General features: G+C 50.7%; 1 protein-coding gene across 4 annotated transcripts; it reads right to left on the reverse strand.

Moving 5' to 3' along the window:
* Nucleotides 1-24,121, reverse strand: KLHDC4 (kelch domain containing 4). Of its 4 annotated transcripts, XM_030227493.2 has the most exons (14): nucleotides 23,728-24,121; nucleotides 22,655-22,746; nucleotides 21,783-21,861; nucleotides 20,826-20,924; nucleotides 18,567-18,703; nucleotides 13,292-13,384; nucleotides 12,788-12,947; nucleotides 8,249-8,330; nucleotides 6,366-6,574; nucleotides 4,904-5,321; nucleotides 4,348-4,470; nucleotides 2,702-2,752; nucleotides 944-1,011; nucleotides 1-230 (listed from the first exon to the last, which is right to left on the reverse strand). In XM_030227493.2, exons 1-14 carry the CDS (start codon nucleotides 23,824-23,826, stop codon nucleotides 156-158), a joined length of 1,785 nt encoding a protein of 594 aa, XP_030083353.1. In that variant the 5' UTR covers nucleotides 23,827-24,121; the 3' UTR covers nucleotides 1-155. The 4 variants fall into 4 exon arrangements, with proteins under 4 accessions (XP_030083353.1, XP_030083356.1, XP_050834836.1 ...); XM_050978879.1 differs by lacking the exon at nucleotides 1-230 and having other exon boundaries at nucleotides 266-1,011; XM_030227496.2 differs by lacking the exons at nucleotides 21,783-21,861; nucleotides 22,655-22,746; nucleotides 23,728-24,121 and adding an exon at nucleotides 20,141-20,263.
* Nucleotides 24,122-24,764: the final 643 nt, after the last annotated feature.

Genomic DNA, 24,764 nt, shown 5'->3' on the forward strand with positions numbered 1-24,764 from the left:
TTCCAATCCACTGAGGATGACAATAAAACAAAGCCAAGCAAAAATTCAACTGTTTCTCAAAGGCACCTGGGGAGGAGCACCTGGAGCATGTCCCAGAGAGGAGGGAGAGGGTGGTGGGTTTGTCTCTTACATCTTGCTGTGGACTGTTTCAGACATCATGCTTGGGCTCTGAGCATGTAGTATTTTGCACTTTGTAATGCAGGATGTATATTCCAGCTTCCAACATGTCCCTGTATTTAAAAAAAAAAAAAAAAAAAAAAAAAAAAAAAAGAAGAAAAAAAAAAAGAAAAAAAAAAGAAAATCAAACCAAACATCATTGGCAATGGCAGCCTCTAAGGATGTATTTTCTTTCTTTTTTTTTTTTTCTATGTCACTTAATTTGTTCGTTTCTACCATCTTTGTACTATGCCTGCCTTGATTTTTGTCCCCTCCCTGTCCCCACGGATAATCTGCATACTCATTAAAGATGCGTATCCCTGTTCTGAGCTGTCCTGGTGCCGATCACACAGCGCGCTCTCAGCTCCAGCCCTGGGCAGTGCCGCTCCCAAAGCTCCCGTCCCTCCCCTCGGTGCTCCCCCACCAGCAGCTCCCACGGCTCCTTTGGGATTTGGCAGGACCAGGGACCAAATCCCACCCTCATCCCCCCCTGCAGCTGCAGCAGGAGAAAGGTGCAGGAGGGTGGCAGCTCCCGAGGGGGGTGAGACCCTCCCAGGAGATTTTGGGGGTGGGGAAGGAGGGAAAAGCCCTTCCCGACATTCACGTCCAGAGTTGTTGGATCCAGCCCGGACTCGTGGACTCAGCTTTGCTTTGCTTCTGTTTTAGCTGTTTCTCTGCTACCTTTTCAGCAGATTTCTTATTACACTGCACTGGATTGCTATATTTTTAACCAGAAATAAACTAAGGATTAGAGCATGTGCCAGTTAAATTCAGTTCTTTTCCTTACATGGTCTGATTCCCTCCTGTCGCAGTTCTGCTTCCTCTTCTCCTTCCTTTCCCTTTCCAGACACAGGGCTATGGGTGGACAGGGGAAAGGATAATTTTGAAATTCCATTTTCCACAGTAACTGTCCATCATCTTCCCACCTCTTCCTTTTTTTGTGTTGTTTTGGATTTTCCTTTTGGGTCCTTAGTCATAATTTTTTTTCCCCTCTTCAAGGCTCGCTGCACACTTGAAATGAACCAAAAAAAAACCCCACATATTGGGATTGCAGCCTTGGGAATTCACCCCTGGGATTTGGAATTCTGCTTCTCCTCTTTGGAAAGACTCTCGAGGACTTTTTTTTTCTTTTTTTTTTTTTTTTTTTCTTTTTTTTTTTTTTTTTTTTTGTGCATTTGAGTGCAGGACACAAAGGTCCTGTCAGGAGCAGGTTAAACAGAGCCCTGCAGACACAGATATTTAGGTATCTGCAAAACAGCACCAAAATGCCTCTTGTTATCCATCAAATAAAAGCACTGGTGGTTTCCTGACTGGATTTTTCCCACTGCTGCCTGCCCAGTTATTCCTGCTCTTACCCCTGGACCAGCACAGGATTTTTCAGCTCTCTGTTCCACTCAGTCAAGCTGAGGTTTGCTCAGTAGGAAAGACAGCCACAGACTAATATTAATTGGCTCCCAACCCACACGGTCCAAAATAATGATTCCTTTCTTAATCCCGGGGAGTTGAGCAATTTGTCTCAGTCCTGGGCTTTTCACATTTGCCCAAGGCCAGAAATATTCCTGAGAAGTAGCCCAGAGAGAGAGGTAATTCAGTGTATTTCCCTGTCTTATGAGCCTGGCTCCTGCACATCTACCTAAGGCCCATTAAAATGCCCATCAAGGTGGGCCATAAATCCATGGAAATGATCCAGCCCTGCTGCTTTATGTCCAGGCTGGCAGCTGCACTTGGTCAGTTGAAGGTTTGGATCATTTTTTAAAGCTGCACTGGAATTTTTATGTTCTGCCAGCACGAGGAGGGACTGGCAGACAAAGCCATTGGGAAGGGGGAATTTGGGAAGGGAGATTTGGATCCCACCTGTGTGAGAGGAGCTGCTCCAGCACTGCATCCTTGGGAAAAACAAGAAGGAAGAAGGAAGACAAACCCCCTGTGCCACGTCAGCTGCTCCCAGCCCATCTGGTGTCTGGGTGGTTGTACCCAAGATCCAGATTCCAGCACTCCCCAGAGCCCCAGCTTCCAGAGATGCCGAGCTGTGGCAGCATCCCTGCCAGGAAAACAGCCAGACTGCATCGGAGGGGGAGGAGCGACAGCAGAAACAGGGTGGGACCCACGGCAGAGGGCTTAATTGAGACCTAAGGACTAATTACACACGGCAGCTTTGGCAAGTGCAGGGAGGATGGAAAGCAGGGATTTTTGGAAGCTGTCACACAGACAGGGTGGCTCCAGAGGGCTGTGCTGAGGCAGGATGGAGCAGGGATGGGATGGGATCTCCTGAGCTGGGGGTGAGGGGTTTGCAGGGAACAGAATCCTGACAGCTCTTCCTGCTTTAGGGAACAGCTCAGCTCCTTGCACAGCTCCTGATTGACTGCAGCAGTTGTGGGATCATAAAATTGTGGAATGGGATGGGTTGGAAGGGATCTTAAAAGCCCCAGGGTGCTCCAAGCCCTGTCCAACCTGGCCTTGGGCACTGCCAGGGATCCAGGGCCTGCCCACCTTCCCAGGGAGTGGCAAATCCCTCAAAACTTTGCACAGAAATATGTGAACTTACCCAAGTGAGAGGACAACAGGGCGAGTGCTGAGCAAGGCAAAGGATTCCTTCCTGGATTAACAAGAAATGCTTTGTTTTCACTTTTCCCACATCATCAATAAATCCTCTGTTTTCTCCTCTCCCAGATCATCAATAAATGGTTTGTTTTCACCTCTCACCTGTTATCTCATGGGGAAGGTCCCTCCCTGCCAGCCATGTTTTTATCTCACCAATTAAAGCTCCCTGTCAGCTCTATTTAATCTTCCTTCTGTCCTAATGAGCCCAGCAGATCCCAGCCCTGCTCTCTGGAGAGCTGCATCCCTGGGGGTGGCCCTGCCACAGCAATACCCAGGGCACCTGGAATTCCCTGCACAAGGACAGCCAGTCCTGGTGGCACCTCCAGGCATCACTTGGCTGCTGCAGCTCACACTTGGATCCCATCTGCTGTCCCCAAGGACACAGCACTGCTCTGCTGGGAAGGAAGGGATGCCTTGAGGAGAGGGGCTGAAAAACAAAGCCTTGGAGCAGCCCGCTCCTCCCTGGCCTCAGTGAGGTCTGCAGGTGGACAATTCACTGGTCAGCAGGAGGTCACCTGCAGGACAATTGGGCCAACAGGGGGAAAAACTGAACTGGGACATTCCACAAAGGCAGAACTACGGTGAACACAGAAAAGGAAGAGGTTTCTGTGAGTGCATCTCACAGGTAAGGCAGGAAAGGATTCCCAGGTTTTTCCAGGCATCTCAGAGCTGCTGGTGCACTTTACACTGCCTGCAGATCTCACAGCAGGAACTGCAATCCCTCTTCCACATCAGGAGGAAAACAAGAACAAAAGCTGGGATGGGATTTACTGAGCAAAACAAGGTGATATAACCAAGTGAGTTTATTGTAGGAACTCCTGGAGACACATCCTGGCCCCAGTCAGGAATCTGGGACCAGTGAACCATTGTCATGTGCAGTTTGTCTGGACAGACCCCAAACAACTTTGGAACAACAAAGTCAGTGTTGTACAGCCCAGAACAAGCAGAACAAGTGCTTGGACAGCAGTCCTGTTCCTCAGGAGCCTCCCACAGCATTCCCAGGAGTACCAGCAGATCCAGAGCATCCATCCAGGATGGTCAGCCCAGAGCTGGGAAAGGCTGGAGCCAGGATGGACATGGGGCTGAGCTCAGCAGGGCTGGCCACTGCTCCCAGCACGTTCCTTCACTCCTGGAGCAGCCTCAGGACGTCTGGATGGGATCTTCATAGAAAGTCTTGGCCATGGCATGAGCCACCTTGAGCACCTTCTTGTCCTTGGCCTCGGGGCCCATGTGGCTACGGGCCAGCCCGAGCCAGTACTGCTCAGTCCTGGCCAAGTACTGGGCCTGGGCCTCCCCAGGCTGCACTGCTGGGTGCTGCTGCTCCCCTGGGCAAAGAGAGGGACACAGAGGTCACACACAGCTCACCAGGGTCACATCAGCCAGGCCCCATGGGGCCCAATGGAACTGCCTGAGAATCTACCAGCAAGCAGGAAAATTTCTCTTGGATTCCAAGAGCGATGTGTTGGGAAAGCTGCTTCTGCTGGAAACTCACCTGGATGCCAGGGAGACCTTCCAGGTTCCCAGCAGAAACAGGCACTGCACTAAAGCCCACTTTAGGTTAGTATGGAGACAGCATTTATTAGTAATTACCTTCCTCATCTTCACTCTCCTCTTCAGAGCTCTCCTCTTCATCTTCCTCCCCTCCCTCTGCACCTTCCACATCATCATCCTCCTCTTCATCTGACTCTGACTCTTCCAGCCATTCCTGGGTTTCTTGGATGAGAAAGGAAAGAGAAGAGAGGCACAAAGAGAAAATTAGGACACAGAGAGAGAATTAAGGTACAAAGAGCTAACCCCAGGTAATGCCCATGTGCTCTGCAGGACCCAAGCCCTTCCCTGCCCTGAGACAGTGGGGACAGGCAAGAGCATCCCAGATCCCTGGAGGAGTGGGCAAGGCTGGCACAGCAGGATTCCCAGGATGCCTCATGCCACCACAGTTACAGCTCTTGGATTCCAAGTCACAGGGCAGAGCTGACTGTACAGAAACCCCAAAGCTCTGGGCCACACAGGCAAGACACTTCTTCCCATCCAGGGAAAACCTCCCCTGAAAGGCTTTCCACCTTCCCTGAGGAAGCCCCACAGTTGTTTTTTCCCCCAGTGTTGCTGCCCTGAAGGCACAGGGAGAGCTCCCAGCAGCAGAGCTTACTTGGATCCATCTCCAGCAGCACCTTCCACTGCTCCATCCTGTGCAGGTCGATGCTGTGCAGGTCACTGAGGGTCACCTGGCGGTCGCCCACCTCAAACATGCCCCCGTACACGTAGAGGACCCCGTGCTTCACTGCCACCATGGCACTGGAGCGTGGGCACGGCTCCACGGGCTGGCCCAGGGCTCCACCTTCCTCCTCCTCCTCCTCCTCCTCCTCCTCTGAGCCAGACCTGTCCTTGTCTTCTGCAGCTCCAGGGATCACCTGCTTGATGGTCATGACGGTGCCATCTTCTGCCACCACCTCCTTGACGATCTCCAGGGGGGCCTGGGGAGGTGGCAGCTGCAGCTCCTCCCCTCCAGCAGCCTCTGCCTCAGCCTGTCTGCCACGCCTGCGCTTCCTCCTCTCTGACTTTGGGCCCTGAGAACAGGAATTGAAGGAGATTTTGTGAGATTGCATGCAGCAGTTCATACAGACAGCATGGAGGGAAGGAACAGTTCCTATTTTTCACCATAATTTTTAAAGTCTTGAGTGATCAGTGCAGTTCCTCCTACAGCATGAGCTTCTCCCAGCCTACAACAAGGAACAGTGAAGAACCTGGAGAATCCAGGGTGTGGAATTGCTCCCTCTGTTAAGAGAGGAGCAGCTCTCCTGCTCCCAGGTGCCACAAACACAGAGGCCACTGTTCAGTGACAAGGGCAAGTACCCCACGATTTCCTGAAATCACAACAATTGCTGGGTGCTAAATTACAGCCCATTACCAGGCAGCACTCCAGGTCTTGGAAGAACTCTCTGAAAGGGCTGGAAAACAATCAGTTTGGGAAGGCTAAAGCAACCAGCTGAGTGGCTGTTTGCCTGTTATTATGGGATTGACTTCTCCATTTGGAGAACAAAGCCAGGAAGGGGCAGGGGAAAGGAGAAGCTGAACCAGGTTTGCACCTCCCTTGGCCTGTGAGAGTGGTTCAAACACAATCAAAGAGCTGAGCTGGGCTCTGAAGCTCTTGGAGCCAAGGTTAATATTTCATCTCTTCTGGTAGCTCATCAGCACTAGGGAGAAAAGGGAGAGGTTTCATCCTAAAATCTTTTCACAGCAGCTTTGAGTGAACTCCTCTCATGTCAGACTCATCTGGCCTGGAGAGGGCTTTCAGCAAAACACCAGAAATATGTTTTCAAGCTGCTTTGCTTCATTTTGCATGGCACAATAACGGGGCAGCCTGATTCCTGGAGGAGAGGGATTGCTCAGGTGCACCCTGAGCTACCAGAAATACAGAATTCCTTCAAAGAGAGAAAAACCTTTGCTCCATCCCTGGAAGTGTCCAAGGCCAGCTTGGAGCAACTTGGGCTCATGGAAGGTGTGGAATGAGGGAATCTTTAGGGTCCCTTCCCACCCAGACAATCTCAATCTTTCACCAGCCATAAATGATCTGCCAGATGATGAAATGAGTGAATTATTTAAGCCCAGACCTTGAGCTGTGCAGGGAACCAGCGGTTCTTCCCGATGTCATAGAAATAAATGTCATTGAAGAAGTCCCCCTCAATGCTCTCCTCCTCCTCCTCATCCTGCACCCCCCCAAAGAGGAGGCAGCGGTTGTTGGGAGCAGCAGCCACAGCAAAGCCAGACCTGGGGCTGGGCTTCACTCCAGAGGGGCTGAGCCGACTCCAGCTCCACCTGTCTGCAAGGAGAGAACAAATGTGAGCAGCAGCAGAGGAGAATCCTGGCTGGCTTATGTATTCCAAGGCTCTCAGAATTCCAGCAAGGAATTCTGATGCCTTGGAAAGGCTGGCCTAGAGCAGAGGCTGAGCAGAGCTAAAGAATAAAGCAGGGATTTATTGAAAGGATCTCCTCCATGGATCCACCCTGGGCAGCAGCAGAGCCCAGCCAGGGCTGCACCCAAGATGACCCAAAATGGCCCCAAAATGCCCGAGCGCTCCCGGGGTCTCTCCCTGGGATCAGCTCTGCTCCATTCCCACCTTGCAGTTCATTGTCCCATCCCAGCTTTAGCCCAGGCAGTCCCAGCCTTGTTTTTCTCTCTCCAGCCCACGGGGTTTGTGCTCCTGGGCTGAGATTTGGCTCATTTGTCCTTGGTGCCCAGCTGGAGCAGGAATTGTTTTGTCTCCCTGCTCTGTGCACAGAGCTCACCATCCCATAATGTGAAACCAGCCCCACACACTAAAGCAGCACAGAATGTGAAAAACAGAAAAGCTAAAATCTGAGGCATCAATTCCATGCCCTGTTTTGGATAGTCTCATGGCATCTTCAGGGATATTTTCAGAGCTTTCTGGACCAAGGAGACTCTTGAAAGTCTCTGCTCATTTACTGGAGGGTGGAGTTCAGACAAGGCCTGATCAGAGGCAGCCTTCAAGCAGCAAAAAATGTCCCTCAGTTATCCCGTGGAGCCCTCCCACCTTCCATCAGTTCCCTCCACCTCTTCTGCCACCCTGCACAGCTGCTTCACCCCAAAAATAAACACAGATCATCCCAAAAAGCCCCAGCCAGGCTTTAAAAGAGGGCTCAGCAGCAGGACAAGACTTGTGCTCGATCCCTCTGCTTTTCTCCAATCCCTTCTACTCTGACTTCAGAGCAAATCCCTGAAATGCAGGCTGGGAGAAGACTGCCAGGCCCTGTGCTTCTGAAGGAACTGCAACTCCAGCAAGATAAAACTATAAATAGGAATAAAGCAAACAGGGCCTGGAGTCCAGACAGCGCTGGTGACCAACCCTCCTCCCCAAATCCCATCCCAGACAGTCAGGTTTGGAAAAATCAATCACAATTTTAACATTTTAGAAATTCAGCTCCAAGAAAATTGTCTCACTGCCTGAGACAAGGAGAAAATCTCCTAAGGGAAGTGATGGAATTCCTATTCCAATCCAAGACAAGCAAAGAGCGACCATGGATCAATCTGTCCCACAAGGATTGTACCCCATGCCTGGAGCAGGGAAAGAGCTGAGTGATCCTCCCTGTCCTTATCTCAATCCATGAGTCTCCCATTGGATTTTCTCTTCCTTCTCCAGCTGGGGAGGGAGGGATGGAGCAGCTTCAGAAGATCCCTGGCATCCACCCAGGAATACCCCACCACAGGAGAATTCTGCAATCCCAAAGATTTTTCTGTTGTGAACAGGAAAGTACTGATCAAAATGTCCCAGAAACAGGAATTTGGAAATGTTGTTTTAATTCTCTTCCACATACAAACTGAAAAAAAAAATCACTTAAATCTCTTTTCCTGCATTTCTTCCTGAGCCAACACTGGGGCACAGAGGTTATCACTGAGAGGGGAATTTGGTCCCAGGTTTTTTGGTGTGTTATTCCAAGGAGGGGAGAGGGTTTGCATTCCCAGGGCAGTGCTCACCTTCCTCCTTGCCTGTCCCTTCAGCCTTCAGCAGGAACATATCTGTGTGCAGGGTGCCTTTGTCCACATCTTTCTTGATCCTCTGCAGGGAAGGGAAACACAGAGATGCTCAGGAAACAGCTTCAGTGGCCAAATCACAGAGGGATCCAACTGGAAATGCAAACACTGGCACTGGGCAAGGGGAGGCCCCTTTGGAGCATCAGGCAGCTCCAAAGCATGGGATTCAAAGCAGGGATAACTCCCTGGGATGTGCCAGAATTCCTGCCTGTGGCAACAGGAAGGGCTCTCCAGGCTGCAGCACGGATTTCTGGGGATTTGTGGCTCTATGGAGACTGTGGGATGCAGGAATTCTGGCACCCAGAGCAGAATAAATTGTCACAGGGGACTAAAACCACAGGTGTGCAAACAAAGGAAGGGTGGGCAGCACTGAGGAAACAGAAGAGCCAAGGTCCTGCCTTTTACTCTGCCCCAGACAGGAGCAGGTGCTCTCAGGGCTGATTTATCTCCTGTAAAAGCAGAATTCCCACTTCCCAGTGGGACATGACAACTTTCCAGGGCCTGCAAGGCCCTCTGGGATTCTGCCCTGGATGCTGAGCAGCTCTGATCCACAGTGACCTCATGTGGCCCACTCCTGTGACCAGCCCAGGCTGTGGGTCCCTGTCACCCCCCTGAGCCAGCACAGGAGGGGCAGAGGTGACAGCTCTGTCCCCCTGCAGCTGGCAGCTTTGCCACAGCCCTGAGCAACAGGTTCATCCTCCTAAACAGAAGCAGAAACTCCACTCCCATCCCTACAAAAGGCAGCAGCAAGGACAAGGTGAAAGCTCAGCAGAAGCCATGAAATGCCTGATTTTCAGTGTGATTTCCCTGCTCCTCTCCCTGGATTCCAGCCCTGGATTCCAGTGCTCATGGCAACAGCAGCATCCCAAGGCAGCTCTGTGCCACACCACCACAGGAGCTGTGTTAATAATGTCATTACCCAGCCAGCCTTCCTGCACAGCTTCCTTGTCATTCCCTTCCTCCTGGGATGAGGAATTCTGCTCCCAGGGTGCCAGCAGTGCATGCCAGCAGTGCAGCCCAGGCTCAGGATGATGAGCTCTATGGAGACTACAGGATGCAGGAATTTTGGCATCCAAAGAAGAGAAATAAATTGACACAGGGGATTAAAACCAACTGGGTCCAGCCCTCTCCTGTGCACAGCTGTACCTGGCAGGTTCTGCTGGTGCTGCAGGGCCTGGTATCCAATTCCCGGGACTGGTTCAGTTCTTGGAATAAGAAGAGAGGGAAGTGTGCTCCAGGCACAGCACAGCTCCAGCCAGGTGAAGTGTGAGGAGCACAGCACTGCCTGAGAGGCAGGAGAGCAAACATAGAGAGAGCAGCTGGCTCCACAGCCACCCAAGCTGTGTGGAAAATCCACATTCCCTTCTCCTGAAAAGCTCCCTGTAGTAAACAGGCTGTGTGTGCAACATGACAAAGCTCCCTGGGCTCAGCAAACTCCCATGAGGTGGAGTGGGAGTCAGTTTTTGTTGTCACAGACACTTCCAGCTGCTGGAGAGATCCATCCCCTCCCAGCCAGGACAAGTCATCCCTGAGCAAATCCTTTCATCACTCACAAGAGGTTCCTGCTCCCCCCTTGTCCTTGGTGCTCCCCAGTTCCAGGTGTTTGTTTCCCAGGAAAAACTGGCTGGGATGCCCACAGTGGACAGCCTGTGCTTTGCACATGCAGGCACAGTGGGGAGGGACAGGAGCTTTACAGGCATCAGATGAAAATTCAACTCTGCTGCCAGCCTGCAAAGGAACTGAGGCACAGAGAGCTTGAGGGGTGGAATCAGGATTCTTCTCCATGTGCTAAAACTGTCTGATAGGAGATCAACAGTGTTCAAAACCATCCAAATAGCAGAAGTGCTCAGCAGGCAGAGCTACAGAGGGAACCAGTCCCACCAGACCTTACATTGCAGGCACTTCCACATCTCCCAGCAGAATCCACTTCAGCTTTGTGACAACTACCACTAAAAAACCCCCAAACAACAAGATCCCCACACCCCAGCCATGTCTGGCATCCCAAAACCCTGCCCACGTGTAACTCCAGCCCTCCCCTGGCCTGTAGGCTGCACCTGCAAGGTGGAGCAGCAGCAGCTCCAGCCCCTCCGTTGCCTAGCAATGGAGCTTCAGCCAGCCCAAAATGCAGCTCGCTGCAGCAAGCCCCATCCCCAGCACAGGAAAGGGCTGAGGACATCTTTAGGATCAGCAGGAGAACAGGTCTGAGCTCCTCTGGGCATTGTGAGGCCTGTTCTAGGCAGAGCTGGCAGCACCCACAAGATCCCTTCTGTAGGAGATGACAGAAATTGTCTTTACCATCTCCAGGCTGCTGCTGAAACAGGAACAGAGACACCATTGTGCTGAGAACTCTGCTTTTTAAATTATCAGCCAGCCACCAGCACCTCAAGGCAATCCCACCCAGGGCTGGAAAGCTCCTTTCTAACCATCTGCAGCCTGGTTTGCTCAGGAAAATCCACAGCAAAGCTGAGAGGGGACCAAGGTGCTGGCCCTGCCTCTGCAAGTCCTGCAGTGCCTCACACAAGTCACTCCATCTTTTCTGCCTCTTTTTCCCCAGCCAGGAAAGAGACTTTTTAATCAGGTCCCATGAAGGGAATTCAGCCCTGGACTGATTGAAGAGACTCTCCACATCAATTCTGCAAGTTCAGGGAATCAAAGCAGGCTCCAGAACTCTGTTCCTGCCTTCCCAGCTCCCTGCCCATCCCAGGACAGCAGCCTTGCCATGTCACCACCCTCCTCCAGCAATGTGACAGCCAAATTATGTTCCTATTCAAAAAGAAGAGCTAATATGATTTTCCTCCCCTCTTCCCTTCAAAATTTCCCATCCCATGTGTGACTTAGTCCTGCCTCTCCTTGGAACACTCTGCATTTGATGAATGGTGCTTTCCTTGGATATCTGCCTGGTTTCAGATGTAGAAATGTCTTCAAACTCCCCAAAATGTCTTCATAGCAGCCCTGACTGGAGTATCTGCCCCTGTAACTGGAGACAAGGAGGAAATCCTCTCCTGTAGCTGCCCAACTCCAATTAAGTATTGTTTTCTCCATGTCGACCCTCTCCCGAGAGTATCCCAGACAAACACATTTTCTGCACTTCAAAGCAAACCCAGACACTCAGCTCCACAATCAGCTCTAAGTGAAGACACAATGAGAATTAAATAGCCACACATTAACAGAAGTGGGTCTCTCCTAGAGGGGCCATATCCTGCTGAATTTAATTTCCAGGAGCATGCTGAAGGCTGCAGAGAAAATTCTGTTCAGAGCTTTGGTCAGTTTGTGCTACAAAAGCAGAGCCTGGCAGGAGTGGCCCAGCAGAGAGACGCACACAGAGCTCTCCACATGACAAAGGAAGGAGATTTTTAACATCTGTGAAAAATGTCTTGTTTTAATGGAATGTTTGTTTTGTTTTAATGGAGTGCTTGTTCCAATGGAAGAGCTGTTTCCCAAGCTGCAGAGAACTTCCCCCAGCTCCCATCCTTGCCCAGTGCCCTGCCAAAGGCTGAGAGCAGCTTTGCATTCCCCCATCCCTTCTCCTTCACTTTCACCAGCTCACACCAACCCAGAGCAGCAGTGGGACAGAACCAACTGCAAACATGTGGGACTTTTGTATCTCCATGGGGCACCTGGAGCCCAGCTGCTTCCAGGAGAGCTCCACAGCCAGCAGAGCATGCAGGCTCCTGCTCCCTCCCCACCTCAGGAGTGAGCACACAGCACAGGGAAGAGGCCAAAGCCCTTTCAGGTGGAGAAGGCTCTGTGTCCTTACTGCTGCTGAATCCAAGGCTCTATCTGATGAGGCAGAGCCCAAAGCTCAGGCCCTGAGGAGGCACAAATGCTTCTAAATATACAGAGAGACCAACTCCCTTCTCTCCCCTCTCCCTGCTTCCCTCCTTTGTTCATTTACTCCCTTCAGAAGAACGAGGCATCCTCCTCCCCTGCTGCCCTTCCAGGGAGCAGCAGGACCCAGGGCCTTGCCTGCATTCCCAACATGAAAAGCTTTGGCAGGAGCCTTCTGCTCAATGAAACACTTCCTTCCTGCTGCCCAGCAGCACATTCCTCACCTGCTCAGTGAGGAATGTGCTCTCTGGTAGAAATTCCCAGCGTTAACAGAGCAAGGAGCAGAGCTGGGGGAGCCTGGTGCTTGTCAAGTCTATTTAGGCTTTCTGAGTTTGCTCCCTCACTTCTGCCACTGATGGCACAAAATAAAGTCTCCTGGCAACTGCTGCTTTTAACCTGTGAGTGCTGAAGCACAAAGGAATACCTGAGAATGCTTTAAGTTGCCAAAAAAATGTCATCTCTCCCAGTTGCTTATTCCTCCCTCAGTGACATCAATTCCTTCTGTTGGATAAGAACAGCAGGGAAAATAAAGAAATTATCAGAACCAAGATTAGCCCCTCAATCAGAACAGCATGAAAAAAAGGCAGAATGAGAAGATGCCTGTTTTGGTTCCCAGCCTGAGGACACCACCTGCCAACACAGAGTGTCCCCTACCTGCTTGGAGTAGCCCCCATAGATGATGATGTTGCCCTCAGGGGTGGGAGTCATTTGACAGCCAGACCTTGGAGCAGGCCCCATCCCTGCAGGAGCCAGCTTGCTCCAGGTGAAGGAGTCCAGGTTGAAGGTGTACACATCATTGTAGTAGATGAAATCTCTGCAGAGAGCACACAGGGACACTCAGGACAGGATAAACCAGCATTTCAGAGCTCTGCTCACAGCCCCCATTTCTACAGGACAAAGATCTGACAAGACTGAGAGGCCAAAAGTGCTGGACTGAGCTTTGGCTACAAGGATGGGCAGCTGCTTCAGTGCTACAATGATTTCTCCCACACCTAAAGACTTTAAATCAAGATCCTCTGTCTTTCAACACAAAAATCTAGTTCAGTCCCAGTCCTGCTGAGGATAACTCTCCCATCAACACCCACATTTCTGTTACTGGTGAAATTTTGTTGCTTTTTTTAAGGAGGACTCAAACTCCCAGCCCCTCCAGCAACCCACCTTGCAGTCTCATGGAAACCTCCAAAGATGATCAGCTGCCTTTTGCACGCAACCATCCGATGTCCACTTCGTCCAGAGGGCCCTCCTGGTGCCCTGAAACACAAAGAAATTCCATTTATCAGCAACATCCCCTGCCCTGGCAGTGCCTCAGGCCATTCTTCTTGCAGTCACTGGCAGCTGAGCTGGCTGAGCTCAGCCTCTCCTGGAAATGGACACCTTTGGGAACGTGGCTGCCTCAATCCATGGCTGCTTTTCCCCAGGACAGGACTGGTGCTCTTCCTCCAGGAACTCTTGGGACTGCAGCACAGGCAGTTCTATTCCTAGATATAAACCACCCTAAGAGCACCCAGAGTCTTTCCAGTGATGACTCAGGGGCTGATTCTTCAGGAGAGTTTAATGAACAGCACTTCACAATTGCAGGGAAGACACTCCAAACTGAGATGCTTTCTCCAAGCACCAAGAGACAAAGCCTGGCTCTGACATCCCCCTCCCTCAGTGTCTCAGGAAATCAACAACACCTTCACTCATCCCCCTGCAGTTTGGGTGTGACTCCAAACCAGTGAAAACACTTCACAAATTACCCAGATTTCCTCAAGAACAAAGGCACTGCAGCAAAACAAGTCATCACTGTCAGCATTATCCCACTGAAGGAGGGCAGGGATGGATGGGATGCTGGGAAGGAATTCTTCCTGGCACAGGGTGCCCAGAGCAGCTGTGGCTGCCTTGGATCCCCGAAGTGTCCAAGGCCAGGCTGGACAAGGCTTGGAGCAGCCTGGGATGGTGGGAGGTGCACCTGTCTACAGAGGGGGAGGAATGGGATGGGATTTAAGGTCCCTTCCAACCCAAACCATTCCATGACTCTGTGACTCACTCCATGATCCTACACATTCAAAAGCAGCCACACATGCCTGTTCTGCTCTTCCAAGCTTTCAGTTAAATGTGCAGCTTCCATTTCCAGGAACAAGCAACATCCCCTCCATCTGTCCCATCCACAAAGCTCCCAAGGAACTGGGCAGCTGGACACCACCCCAGCATGGATCCACCCTCCTTCCTTCTCCTTCACCCCCAGCATAACAACAGAGACAACAAAAACAACCCCAACAGCCAGCTTTAGGCCAAAGAGGGTTTGCTGTGTGTTCTCTGCCCCCATGGATGAATCCATCCTGTGTTTTCCCTCACTGAGGAGTCTCCCAAAGCTCCCAGCTGGCACCACTGAGCCCAGCAACACTCCTCCACCAGACAGCCCTAAGGTGTGGAGGTGATTGCACAATCAGGGCCTAAATAAATAAAGCTGAAAACAGCAGCAAAACCTAAAGCCACAACCCCCTGGCCACACTTGGAGTGGCAGCAGGGAGCTGGGAAAGTGGTGATGGATTTCTGTGGAGAGAGAAAATGAGGGCCCTTATTCACCATGGAAAATGACAACCTCACCCCAGTGATAATGAGAAACTTCACCAGAAGAGCAGCGTTTGGGGAAGACTGAATTAATATTGATTGCCTGGACTCTTTATTCTAACAGAGAGGAGGTTTTTCCAAGCATTTACTGGATCTTTAAGTATCACCCTGCAGAACAGCACCTCTGGTATTAATTTCATCAAGACCTGAAATCATTATTTTCTCTTGCTGTAACAAAGCTCCCGTGTCATTACTCCAAAAGATGGCACTTTTTAAATCATCTTTTTATTTTTTTAAGGAGAGGATGAATTAAACCCAACATGAGCACTAAAATCCTGTTCTCAGAGAATATCTTGTGCCTTGTTTGTCAAACAGGTTTCCTCCGAGTTCAAAATCAATAAAAGTTTATTCATTGATGTGTTTTAATAAAGCTCCCACCAATGCAGATTTAATTCCAAGGCACAAATGGCACAGCCAGGCAGGCCTGGCAGTGATGCAGAACCTCATTCCCACTCCAGGAGGCTCTTCCTGCAACTTGTTTCCCAAACACAAACTCTTCCCTTTTACCTGTTTCAGTGCTCCTGGTCCCAAAGAAACATTTTGGCAATGGCTTCCCAGACTTTGTGATTAATGCTCTCTTTCCTGGGGTTGACACCAGAAGGCAGACATGTAGGAGGGAGCTGTAAATTCTCCAGACTTTTTTTAAAAATAGATGAAAAAACTCTGGCTAAGGACTGGCTCTACACATATACAGCATGAGGCTGATCTGAGCTGCTCCATAAGGAATTTTCTTTTGCCTGTGGAGTTACTCTGGGATTTCTAGTAACAAATCAGGGCTGAATTCAGCCCCCAGATTCATGAATTACTTGTCCCAGTGGCTACAGGCTGCAGGAGTTGCCTCTTCATCCACAGGATGCTCAGGAGAAGCTTGGGAGTGCTCAATAATAATAACAGTGGGGATGAAAGGAACATTCCATCACAGGGGCACTTGAGGACAGAGCACTTTTATCCTGCAGAGGAAGCTGAACTCAGGGTTTGTGTTGTCTCACACCAGTGGCACTCACAGATCCTGTCCCCTCATGTCTGCACACTCAAGTGGAAACAGAGAAGGGAAAACACAACTGGCACAGAGCCCAAGATCCTCAATTCCAACCCCTTGCAAAGTCAGTCATAGTGTACACCTGGATCCTGATCTACCAAAGAACAAACTCATTTCTGGGCTGACAATGTACTTGATTTACACCAAACTACCTTTTTCTTTAAGCACCTCCTACCTGCTGCGGCAGGACCTGATTTTTCTGGTGAGCAAGGAGAGGCATCCATCAGACCCAACCCTGTGCTGGGCCATCCTCCACTGCAGGGACTGCTCCAGTTAAACAGACACTGGTGAAACTGGGAAATTTACAGCAGCACATCCCACCAAATCCTCCAGGAGGCATCACCAGCACTCCAGAATGTCAGTGAAGGGAGCTGCAGAGGAGGGATGTGGCAATTCCCAAGCACAAGCCCCAAGGATGCTCCCTGTCTCTCCCTGAGGGAGGGCACTGGGACTCAGAGAGCTGACTGGGAATGTTCTCTCTAGGAAGGAATGAGGCAATTAGGTTAAAATATTGCTGCTCCAAGGCAGGGTAACAAACAGTTCATGGACTGAGGAAACCTCGAGCATCACACACAAGATAAGGTGGCTGCACTAAGTCAAAGTCAGCTGCTGGCACGGCTTCTAACGGGCTGGGATTTGCTGTGTTTGGATCGTCTTTGTGCATGCAAAATGCAAGGAAACACAGCTAAATCCTGCTAAATTTAGCAACTTTTAACTCTGTCAGGCAGCCTGGCACCACTGTGCTCTATGCTAGGAGAAAATGGAGCTGCACTTGCCCAGCACAAGGAAGTTTTCAGAGTTAGTCAAGGTTTTCTCTTCCCAAGTGTTTCAGAATCAAGCCCCTCACGGCACCAGGATGGTTTGTGGCAGGAATTTTAGGCCAGAAAGGACAACATCATTGTCTGGAATCTGAACTGTGGGGCTGGAATAACCAGATTTCTTAGAATTTCGTGTTTATATTACAGCAGGGTCAGCTTGGACAAGCCAACACATCAAACCCACCTGGAATGTGGCACTCGTGACCCTTCCCATGGGAACAGAAACAGAAACTTTGCCTCACTTGTCCAGACATTTCTTCATGAATAATTAATTTTATTACTTTATTATTTGCACTACAATGACATTTTCTAAGCCCCACACTAGTCTGTACCCCATGTGTGTCACCTGGCATTTATTCAGGTAGCACTGGCAGCACACTGGATAGGTGGAATTATTCCTTGGTCTGTGTGAAGGCTCTTGGCACCAGGGATGGCTCCTCACCATGATCCCAACAAATGGGAAATGCTGAAGGAAGTGAAGTGCAGCAGGTGTCATGATCAGAGTTTTAAAAGAAGCAGGATAAAACCCCCTGTAGAACTCAACCATCACCTCTGCCTTTTCCTCTTCCCCTTTCCAAGCAGCCTCCTGACCAAGATACTGCGTGGAAAAGCAAAGAGGCAGCAGAACCTTTTGTGCTCAGCCAGGTCATTAAAACAAAGCCATTCCCTCCCTCTGCCTCATTAATGCAGCTCCAGGAGCAGCCAAGGATGGGGAGGGGATGTGCTTTGCCTGATTCCAACACTGGGACCAGGGCATGGGTGCTCCCAAAATCCCAGCAGGGCTGAAGGACAGAGGGCCAACCAAACAAGGCAGGAAGCTCAAATGGAGTAGACTCCAAATTCCTACTTGTCAGGCACTATCACTGCTGCCACTCTGCAGGGAGAGGGGAGAAGGGGAGACAGGCACAGTGAGTCACTGTGTGACCTCAGGCTGGAGTCCCTGGCTCCATCCCTGCACAGCTCATCCCTAAGCAGCTCAGCTACCATCCAAGGAAAGGCAGGCACAGTTAACAGACCCCACACCCTCTAACAGGGTGAAAGGGATCAACCTGGAGAGATTTGGTGTTCCCACCTGAAGGAAGAACATCACTCCTAAGTGATCAAAAGCTGCTGATTTCTCAGTGCACTTTGAGGGTGATCTGGAGCTCCAGCCCACCCAGAGCTGTGTTCTGGTACAAGACAATCCTAAAGTCCAAGAGGAAGCCAATGCCAAACTCAGACCCAAAGCCAAACTCCTGCCTTTCAGTCCACTGGATGTCACTAGAACTCTCCTCTCATGCAAACACAAACAGGAGCAGAAAAGCAAGGAGCCAAAGGTTAAAGAAACATCAACACAGGACTTTGGGCCAGATCCACTGAAAATATTTACACTTTCACTCCTGTCAAAAACTTTTTGGCACCTGCTTCCTTTGACAGGCCTGAATTACTGGCTTGTTTATCCTGAGGAATCTCAAGGCAGCAAATGCCAGGAGTGCAGCTGGGTAGATACAAACTTCTCCAGTGGTGTCAAAACTAGGAGATCCTTGCACTGGCCTTGTACAGCCCTCACTGCAGGAGCCCAGGAAAACAGAGCACCAGTTTTGGACATCTGCACCTGCCATGGCTGGGAACAGAGAGCTGCTCATGACACTCTTCCCATCAGTTAAGCAACACCAAGGCACACCCACACCCCAAAAATCAGGATTGAAATAAACCAGCTTTTGATCTCAACAGACTTGGAACACATCTCTCATTCCCACTTCTTTCTGGGGGTGTCTTCTCCACCCCTTTGAGCATGGGCACCTCTGTGTTTAAGGGAGAGCTGGGAAATCACAGCACTGAACCAGGAATCAAACTTGGATCACAGTGGCACAGCTCCTCACGAGGCCAACACCAAAGAGTCACTGAACACCAGGATCTCAGGGATCAGAGATCCAAATGCCTTGGCTAAAGAGTGGTCCAGACACGAGGGCCCAGCACTTACTTGATCTGCTCCCAGGTCTTGGTGGCCAAGTGCAGGACCCAGAGATCTTTGTAGTGGTAGAACTGCTCCCCGTTGGGAGAGGCAAACTCGCCCCCGAAGATCCAGAGCTGCCCCCCAGCCGTGGGCACCACAGCTGCCTGCGGGACAAGGGACAGCTGGGTCAGAGCAGGATTCCAGACCTGGCACCAACCTCCCCCTGGGCCAAACACACAGCTCCAAATCCCAGGGAACAGCAGCAGCAGCTCTCTGGGGCTGAAGGAAGGAAGGAGAATTTGGATTAAAAGTGTTTAGCACATCTTCCCTAGAGCAAGGGAAAGCTGGCCTAGGAGCTGGGCTCTTCCCACCTCCTGGGGGAAGTTCAAAGTTTCCTAGGAAACATCTTGGGATTAATATAACAGAAATTGTTCAACTCTCTCTGCTCAAAAGCAAACTAAAGAAAGCAAACAACAACAAAGAAAACCCCAAATACAGAAGGAAATGTGCAGCATTTGGACAAGAGGAGAGACTGTTACTGCTTTGATTGTGTCATAGCAGAGAGGGGGTTTTTTATAATTTTTTTTACACAGAGCAGCACCAAAACATCTCTGGCAGGCAAGATGCCAGTTAAAAGCAGAGAGAAGAGCAAGACTCCACTTCACTAAAGTTATCTGTGTTAGGACCAAGGAAGAAGGAAGGAATCCCAAGAAGGAAATGCTGTGGCCGTGCAAATTTCAATTTGTGTTTTCTCCAGGGTACCCATTACAGCTCAACATTGGGATAATGATCTCTTTCCTCACAAGGCTTCATTCCCTGCCAGTCTCTCCCAGCAAAAAAAAAAAAAAAAGATTTTTAGCCCCACACAGGACCATGCCCTGCCATAAACCAGCCCAAACATGAAATGAATAATTAAGAAAATGCAGGGTGTGCTTTCAGGCAGGATTTGTGGGAACATGAAGTTACCTAAACAAAGGGGATGTGTGCCTGAATTCCATGGGCATCCAGTGCTTAAAAGCTTAAAGGGAAGGTTTATGCAACAGCCTGCTCATACTTGTGGGTGACCTTTCCAAGAGCTGGCTTGAAATTCATGACAAAACCAAACCTTTTTCCTTGAACAACTGCCAAAACCTGCCCATAGCTCCTCTCACCTCAGCTCCAACAGTGAGAGACCAGGGATGACAAATAAAACTAAAAACATGCACCTAGCAGCCACAGACACACTTCTGTTTAGCTCTGAGCCATGCATTAAATATAAAGCCACAAGGAAGACAAACCAGTCAACTCATGAGGCTGAACTGTCTCCTGTGAAACCATCATTAATTATCAGGCAGAAACACTGCTGAGGCAGGACTCCTCAGTTTATTGTTGTTGTAATCCAGCTGCAGCTCCTGAGAGGCTCCCTTTGGACTGAGCTGCTCGACAGCCACCTGCTGGCTGCTGGAATGTGGCCTCTGAAACCAAGCTCGACTTCAAACAGCACAAAGTAGCCCAAAAATCAAGGCAGACCCTTTCAATTCAAGGATACACAGCTCAGAGCAAGACTGGCACTCAGTAACATAACAAAGGGATATGAACCTAACTGGGGTGGTGGATCTTACCAGGGAGCTTTGGGATGGGCAGGAAAAGGACATTCACATCCTGTATGGCAGCTTTGGGAAGGCACCAGTCAGCCACTGGCTGCAGCAGGTAAGAAAATCTATCAGCTGGGGAGGGCCAAAGACCTGCAAAAAATACAAGTCTTTGGTCCAGGTTCTGCTGTGCAGGTGTTCACATAAAGTAAACAAACCCAAATTCCTCATCCTCACAAGCAGCCAGTGACCTGGATTTGCAGAGAGGTGGAGAAGAGCCCAAGTGCTCCCTGCTGGCAGCAGTGGCAGTGTCTGGGATGCTCATAGATGAGGGCTGTGGCCATCAAGGGAACACTGGATTTTGGGCAAATTCCAGTTTGGAAATTCGGGGCCCCCTGGGATTATGGATTTGAGCTGGTCCTTGTATAATACAGCAAATAATTAATTTCTGAAGAATAATCACCCCCTGGCTCTGCTTGAGTTCTGCCAAATCAACAGACACAACCCCAGATCTTCATTCCACACTGAACACTGCCAGAGGACACCCAGTGACCAGAGCATCTCGGACAGAAAAGCTGAAGTGACACCACTGGCAGCCCATTACAAGGAGAACAAAGAGAGGCAAGAAACCCCCAGGAGGTGCAAAAACTCAAGCCCTCCTCCCAAATCTCCTTCAGAACAACCCCAGCTGCTGCTCTGGCAGCCAGAGCTTTACCTGGTGAGCACAACGCCTCGGGGGTGGGTTGGGGATGTCCAGCTTGGCCCAGCTGTTCTTCCTGATGTGGTAAATGTACAGCTCATTGTACAGGTAGGTCTGTGAGACAGGGAGAGGAAACAGCAGCTCAGCCCAGCCCAGCCCAGCCCAGCCCAGCTCAGCTCAGCCCAGCCCAGCCCAGCCCAGCCCAGCTCTGCACAGGGGGATTTGGGGTGAAGACCCCAAAGCAAAACCTCCTCAGAGGGCAGGGAAGGAGGACAACCAGCTCCTGCACTGCACTGGGAAGCAGCAACTCTTCCACAGGGCTGGAATGTTCCTTCCCAAACCCTTGGTGAAGGCTTAAGACATGAGGAGTTAAAAAGCTGGAGCTTAACACAGATGTTCAGGTAAAGAACAGCTCCAGGTGGTAAAAAAAGCAGAATTAGTTCAGCTCATCACTCTGGGTAACTCTGGGGTGGCCAAATATCACTGCCAGGCTGGACTTTTCCAGAGCAGTTTGTCTCCAGGAGCAAAATAATCACTTGAAACTGCAGAAATTCCGGAAAAAGAGCTCCTGAGTGCAATAATTTGCTGCTGCTCCCATCTCCAAGGCAGCCAGCAGCAAAGGTGCAGAAATATCTTGTTTTGAAAGGGCAAGAGATTCTTCACTAGTTATCCCAAATGAGGGGCAGATATGGCTACAATTAAGTCTGGAGAAATTATGAAGCCCTGAAATATTGATGCTGAGACAATCACTCTGACTCCTTAATGGGTTCCAGAGTGTCTCCTTCCTGCCAACTGCTCAGCCATGAGACAGAGCCATGGCAGAATTAAAAGGCTATTTTGCTCTCATTCAGGGACAAATACATATTTTATGACTCTGCCTTGAATTTCCCTTCAAATGAGACCCGTGCAAATTACAGGAAAAGGAGGGAGGGAGGGGGGAGATAAAGAAAAAGAAAATGAAGTATACATTACTTTTTGGCCATTGAAATATTCACCTCCAAAAAGGATCAGCTCGTCTCTCTCAGGGTGAGCACAGAAGGAGCAGTTCAGCCTGAAAGAAAAGTGGATGGAAAAAAATAAAAAAAGATGTGAAAGTCCTTAAAACCCTGAATCTTGGAGCTTTTAACTCAGGCACCAGCACCTCTGCCCTCCAGCCCCAAAGGTCTCTCCATCATCTGCCAAATCACCCTGCTGTGATGTTCACCCCAGGGCTAAAAACTTCTCCAAAGAAATTAATTTCTCCCAAAACTTCCAGCAAGATGAATGGGGCACTGTCTGAGAGGCTCTCCTATTTCAGGAGCACACGTTACTCTGTGATTGAACTCCCCCTTTGACGTGAGCTCCTGAATTTTAATGCTGGGGTGGCAGGAACAAAAATGACTTTTATGAGGGCACAGAACTCTGGGCTGTCTCCTCTCCATTTATCTGTGTCATTATTCTGCACTTGCTGCTGGTCACTGCTCTCCTGAACACCCCAAGTCTGTGAACCCCACTTGACAAAGTGGTTTTCACCTCATGACAGATCCTTTTGCCTCTGAATTCCCTTCAGCCCTCTAGTCCAAACCCAAAACTTCCTCTTCGCTTTCATTTTCCCTCAAAGCCCTGAAATCTAACGCTGCTTTGCCTCTTTTGTGCTGATGTGATGGTTAAAAAGCGGATTTGGATGCCCAGAACCAGGCTTTTGGTCTCTTTTTAACCACAAAGTCAGTATTCCAGGTGTTTCATAACTCCAAATATCAGCTATACCTTCCACTCTTGGGAAATAACTTTACATCAAGAAATTACATCAACAGCACTGCCAGCTGCTCTACAAGTGGCAGCCAAAGCATCACACAAGCTCTCACCTGGGTGAGGGGGGTGGGCAGGATGACTCAATTACTTGGGTCTTTTTAGCATCCAAACTCTGGAATTCTGCTATCAGGGCTTCAAGATCCTCCTGGAAAGAAAAAGCCAGACATGAGCAGCTTGACATGCACAGAAGCACACATGAAACCAGCACTCACTCCCACACTTTCCCTGTTTTAAAAAGAAAAATAACTGCCCAGATATAACTGGAACGTCTTTTCTATCCAGGGAAATCTCGTGCATCTTTATTCCATTTCAACTTCACTGAATTAAAACCAAAATCTGTCCCCCAAACTGCTGACAGGCCAAGGGCAGAAACAGGACTTCATCAATGGAGGTTCTGAGCCAGGGTCTCTCCTACCACCCCACTTCAGGTGACTTTGCTGAAGGTGTGCTCCAAGCAGAGACTTCCAAAGCCTGGGAATTTTGCAGCATGGAATCGGCTCTGCCTGCACCCAGGAGACTCCACGGGGACACCTTCCATGCCTTGGAGCTTTGAATGAGGCCATAAACAGCACTTTTTACCAGGGAAAAGTCACTGCTTTGAGGCTTAAAGACAAGCAGCCCCTCTAGGAGTGTGAGAAACAAACGTTCTCATCTGCTTTTAAGGCCAGAATAAAAGGATGAAGGGGATGGAAAGCAAGAAGGAGCCTTAAACTGTGTGACTGCTGTCACACACAAGGGATTGGTGGGGATTTAAGGAAGATTCTGCTTGGAATCAGAGAATGAGGAATCCTAAATCTCACCTATGGGCAGGGACACCTTCCACAATCCCAGCCTGCCCCAAGTCCCGTCCAGCCTTGGGCACTGCCAGGGATCCATGGGCATCCCTGAAGTCCAACTTCAAGGAGGTTTGGACAAAGCTCTCAGGCACATGGTGGGATTATTGTGGTATCTCCGCAGGGCTGAGAGCCGGACCGGATGATCCATGTGGGTCCCTTCCAACCCACGACATCCTTCACTTTCCCTGGGCAGCCCAGGTTTCTTTTGGATTCGCTCCTTTGCTCCCAACGCTGTCCTCAACCTTCCCCCTGCCCCAGAGCGGCCCCGCGCCCTCCCTGGCGCCCGTCACCTCCTCCTTCTTGGCTCGGCGGGACACCTTCTTCTCCATCTTGGCCAGCGTCTTCTCGGCGCCTTTCCCTTTCTTGTCGCGCTTGCCCTTCTTCCCCATGGCGGCGGGGCGGGGATACCCGGGATTCCAGCGGGATCACAGCGGGACGGGGCCGGGATACGCCGGGATCACAGCGGGATCACACCGAGATACCCCGGGATCACCCCAGGATTCCAGCGGGATCAGAGCGCGATGGGGCTGGGATACCCCGGGATGGCAGCGGGCCGGGCCGGGATGCCCTGGGATCACCCCGGGATTGCAGCGGGTTTACACCGGACGGGAATATCCCGGAATCACGCCGGGATCACGCCGGACCGGGATACCCCGGAAGGCCGCGGGACGGGGCCACTCCCTGTGACGCGCAGCAGCGCCCCCTGGCGGCCCGGAGGACTGCTGGTTCTGAGGGGGCGCTGAGGGAGCGCTGCGGGAGCTCCGCGGGCTGCGGCTGCTGCGAGCCGGCGTCAGGAGCCCGCAGGGCCGGGGAGAGGGGCTCATGCAGCCCCGCACACCGGCCGGCACGGCTCTGGCACGGCTTGGACGCGGTGGGGTCGATGTTCGCCCTGAGGAGAACGTGGAGCCCACAAAATGGCCCCCTCCCCTCACACAAAATGGCCCCCCCTCAGGGGAGGGGAGGCGAGGATGTGTCTCGAGGGGAGTGTGAGGCTCCGTTCTGTGGTGCCCACGGAGAGGAAAACAGAAATGGCCATAAACGAAACCACACATTCCACCTCAGCGTGAGGGTGGCAGAGCACTGGCACAGCTGCCCAGGGAGGTCGTGGAGTCTCCATCTTCAGAGCCATTCCAAGCCCACCTGGACATGTTGTGTGCCACCTGCTCCAGGTGGCCCTGCCTTGGACTGGATGATTTCCATTCCAACCCTAAATATTCCGTGATTGTGCGATAAGAAGGAATTTCTTCACAGAAAATGTGGCTAAACATTGGCAGGGCTGCCCAGGGAGGTTTGGGGTCCCCATCCCTGGAGGTGTTCCAGGAATTCC

The sequence above is a fragment of the Serinus canaria genome, chromosome 11 (genome assembly GCF_022539315.1).
Source record: "Serinus canaria isolate serCan28SL12 chromosome 11, serCan2020, whole genome shotgun sequence".
NCBI classification, from domain to species: domain Eukaryota; kingdom Metazoa; phylum Chordata; class Aves; order Passeriformes; family Fringillidae; genus Serinus; species Serinus canaria.

What these genes read in the sequence shown, in the direction of transcription:
- KLHDC4 (XM_030227493.2), bottom strand. Translation starts at nt 23,826, where the DNA reads ATGGGGAAGAAGGGCAAGCGCGACAAGAAAGGGAAAGGCGCCGAGAAG. An exon ending in AATATTTCAATGGCCAAAAA is followed by an intron (nt 20,925 to 21,782) that starts GTAATGTATACT and finishes CCTGTCTCACAG; the next exon opens with ACCTACCTGTACAATGAGCT. An exon ending in ATGGGGGCTACTCCAAGCAG is followed by an intron (nt 8,331 to 12,787) that starts GTAGGGGACACT and finishes CCTTCCCTGCAG; the next exon opens with AGGATCAAGAAAGATGTGGA.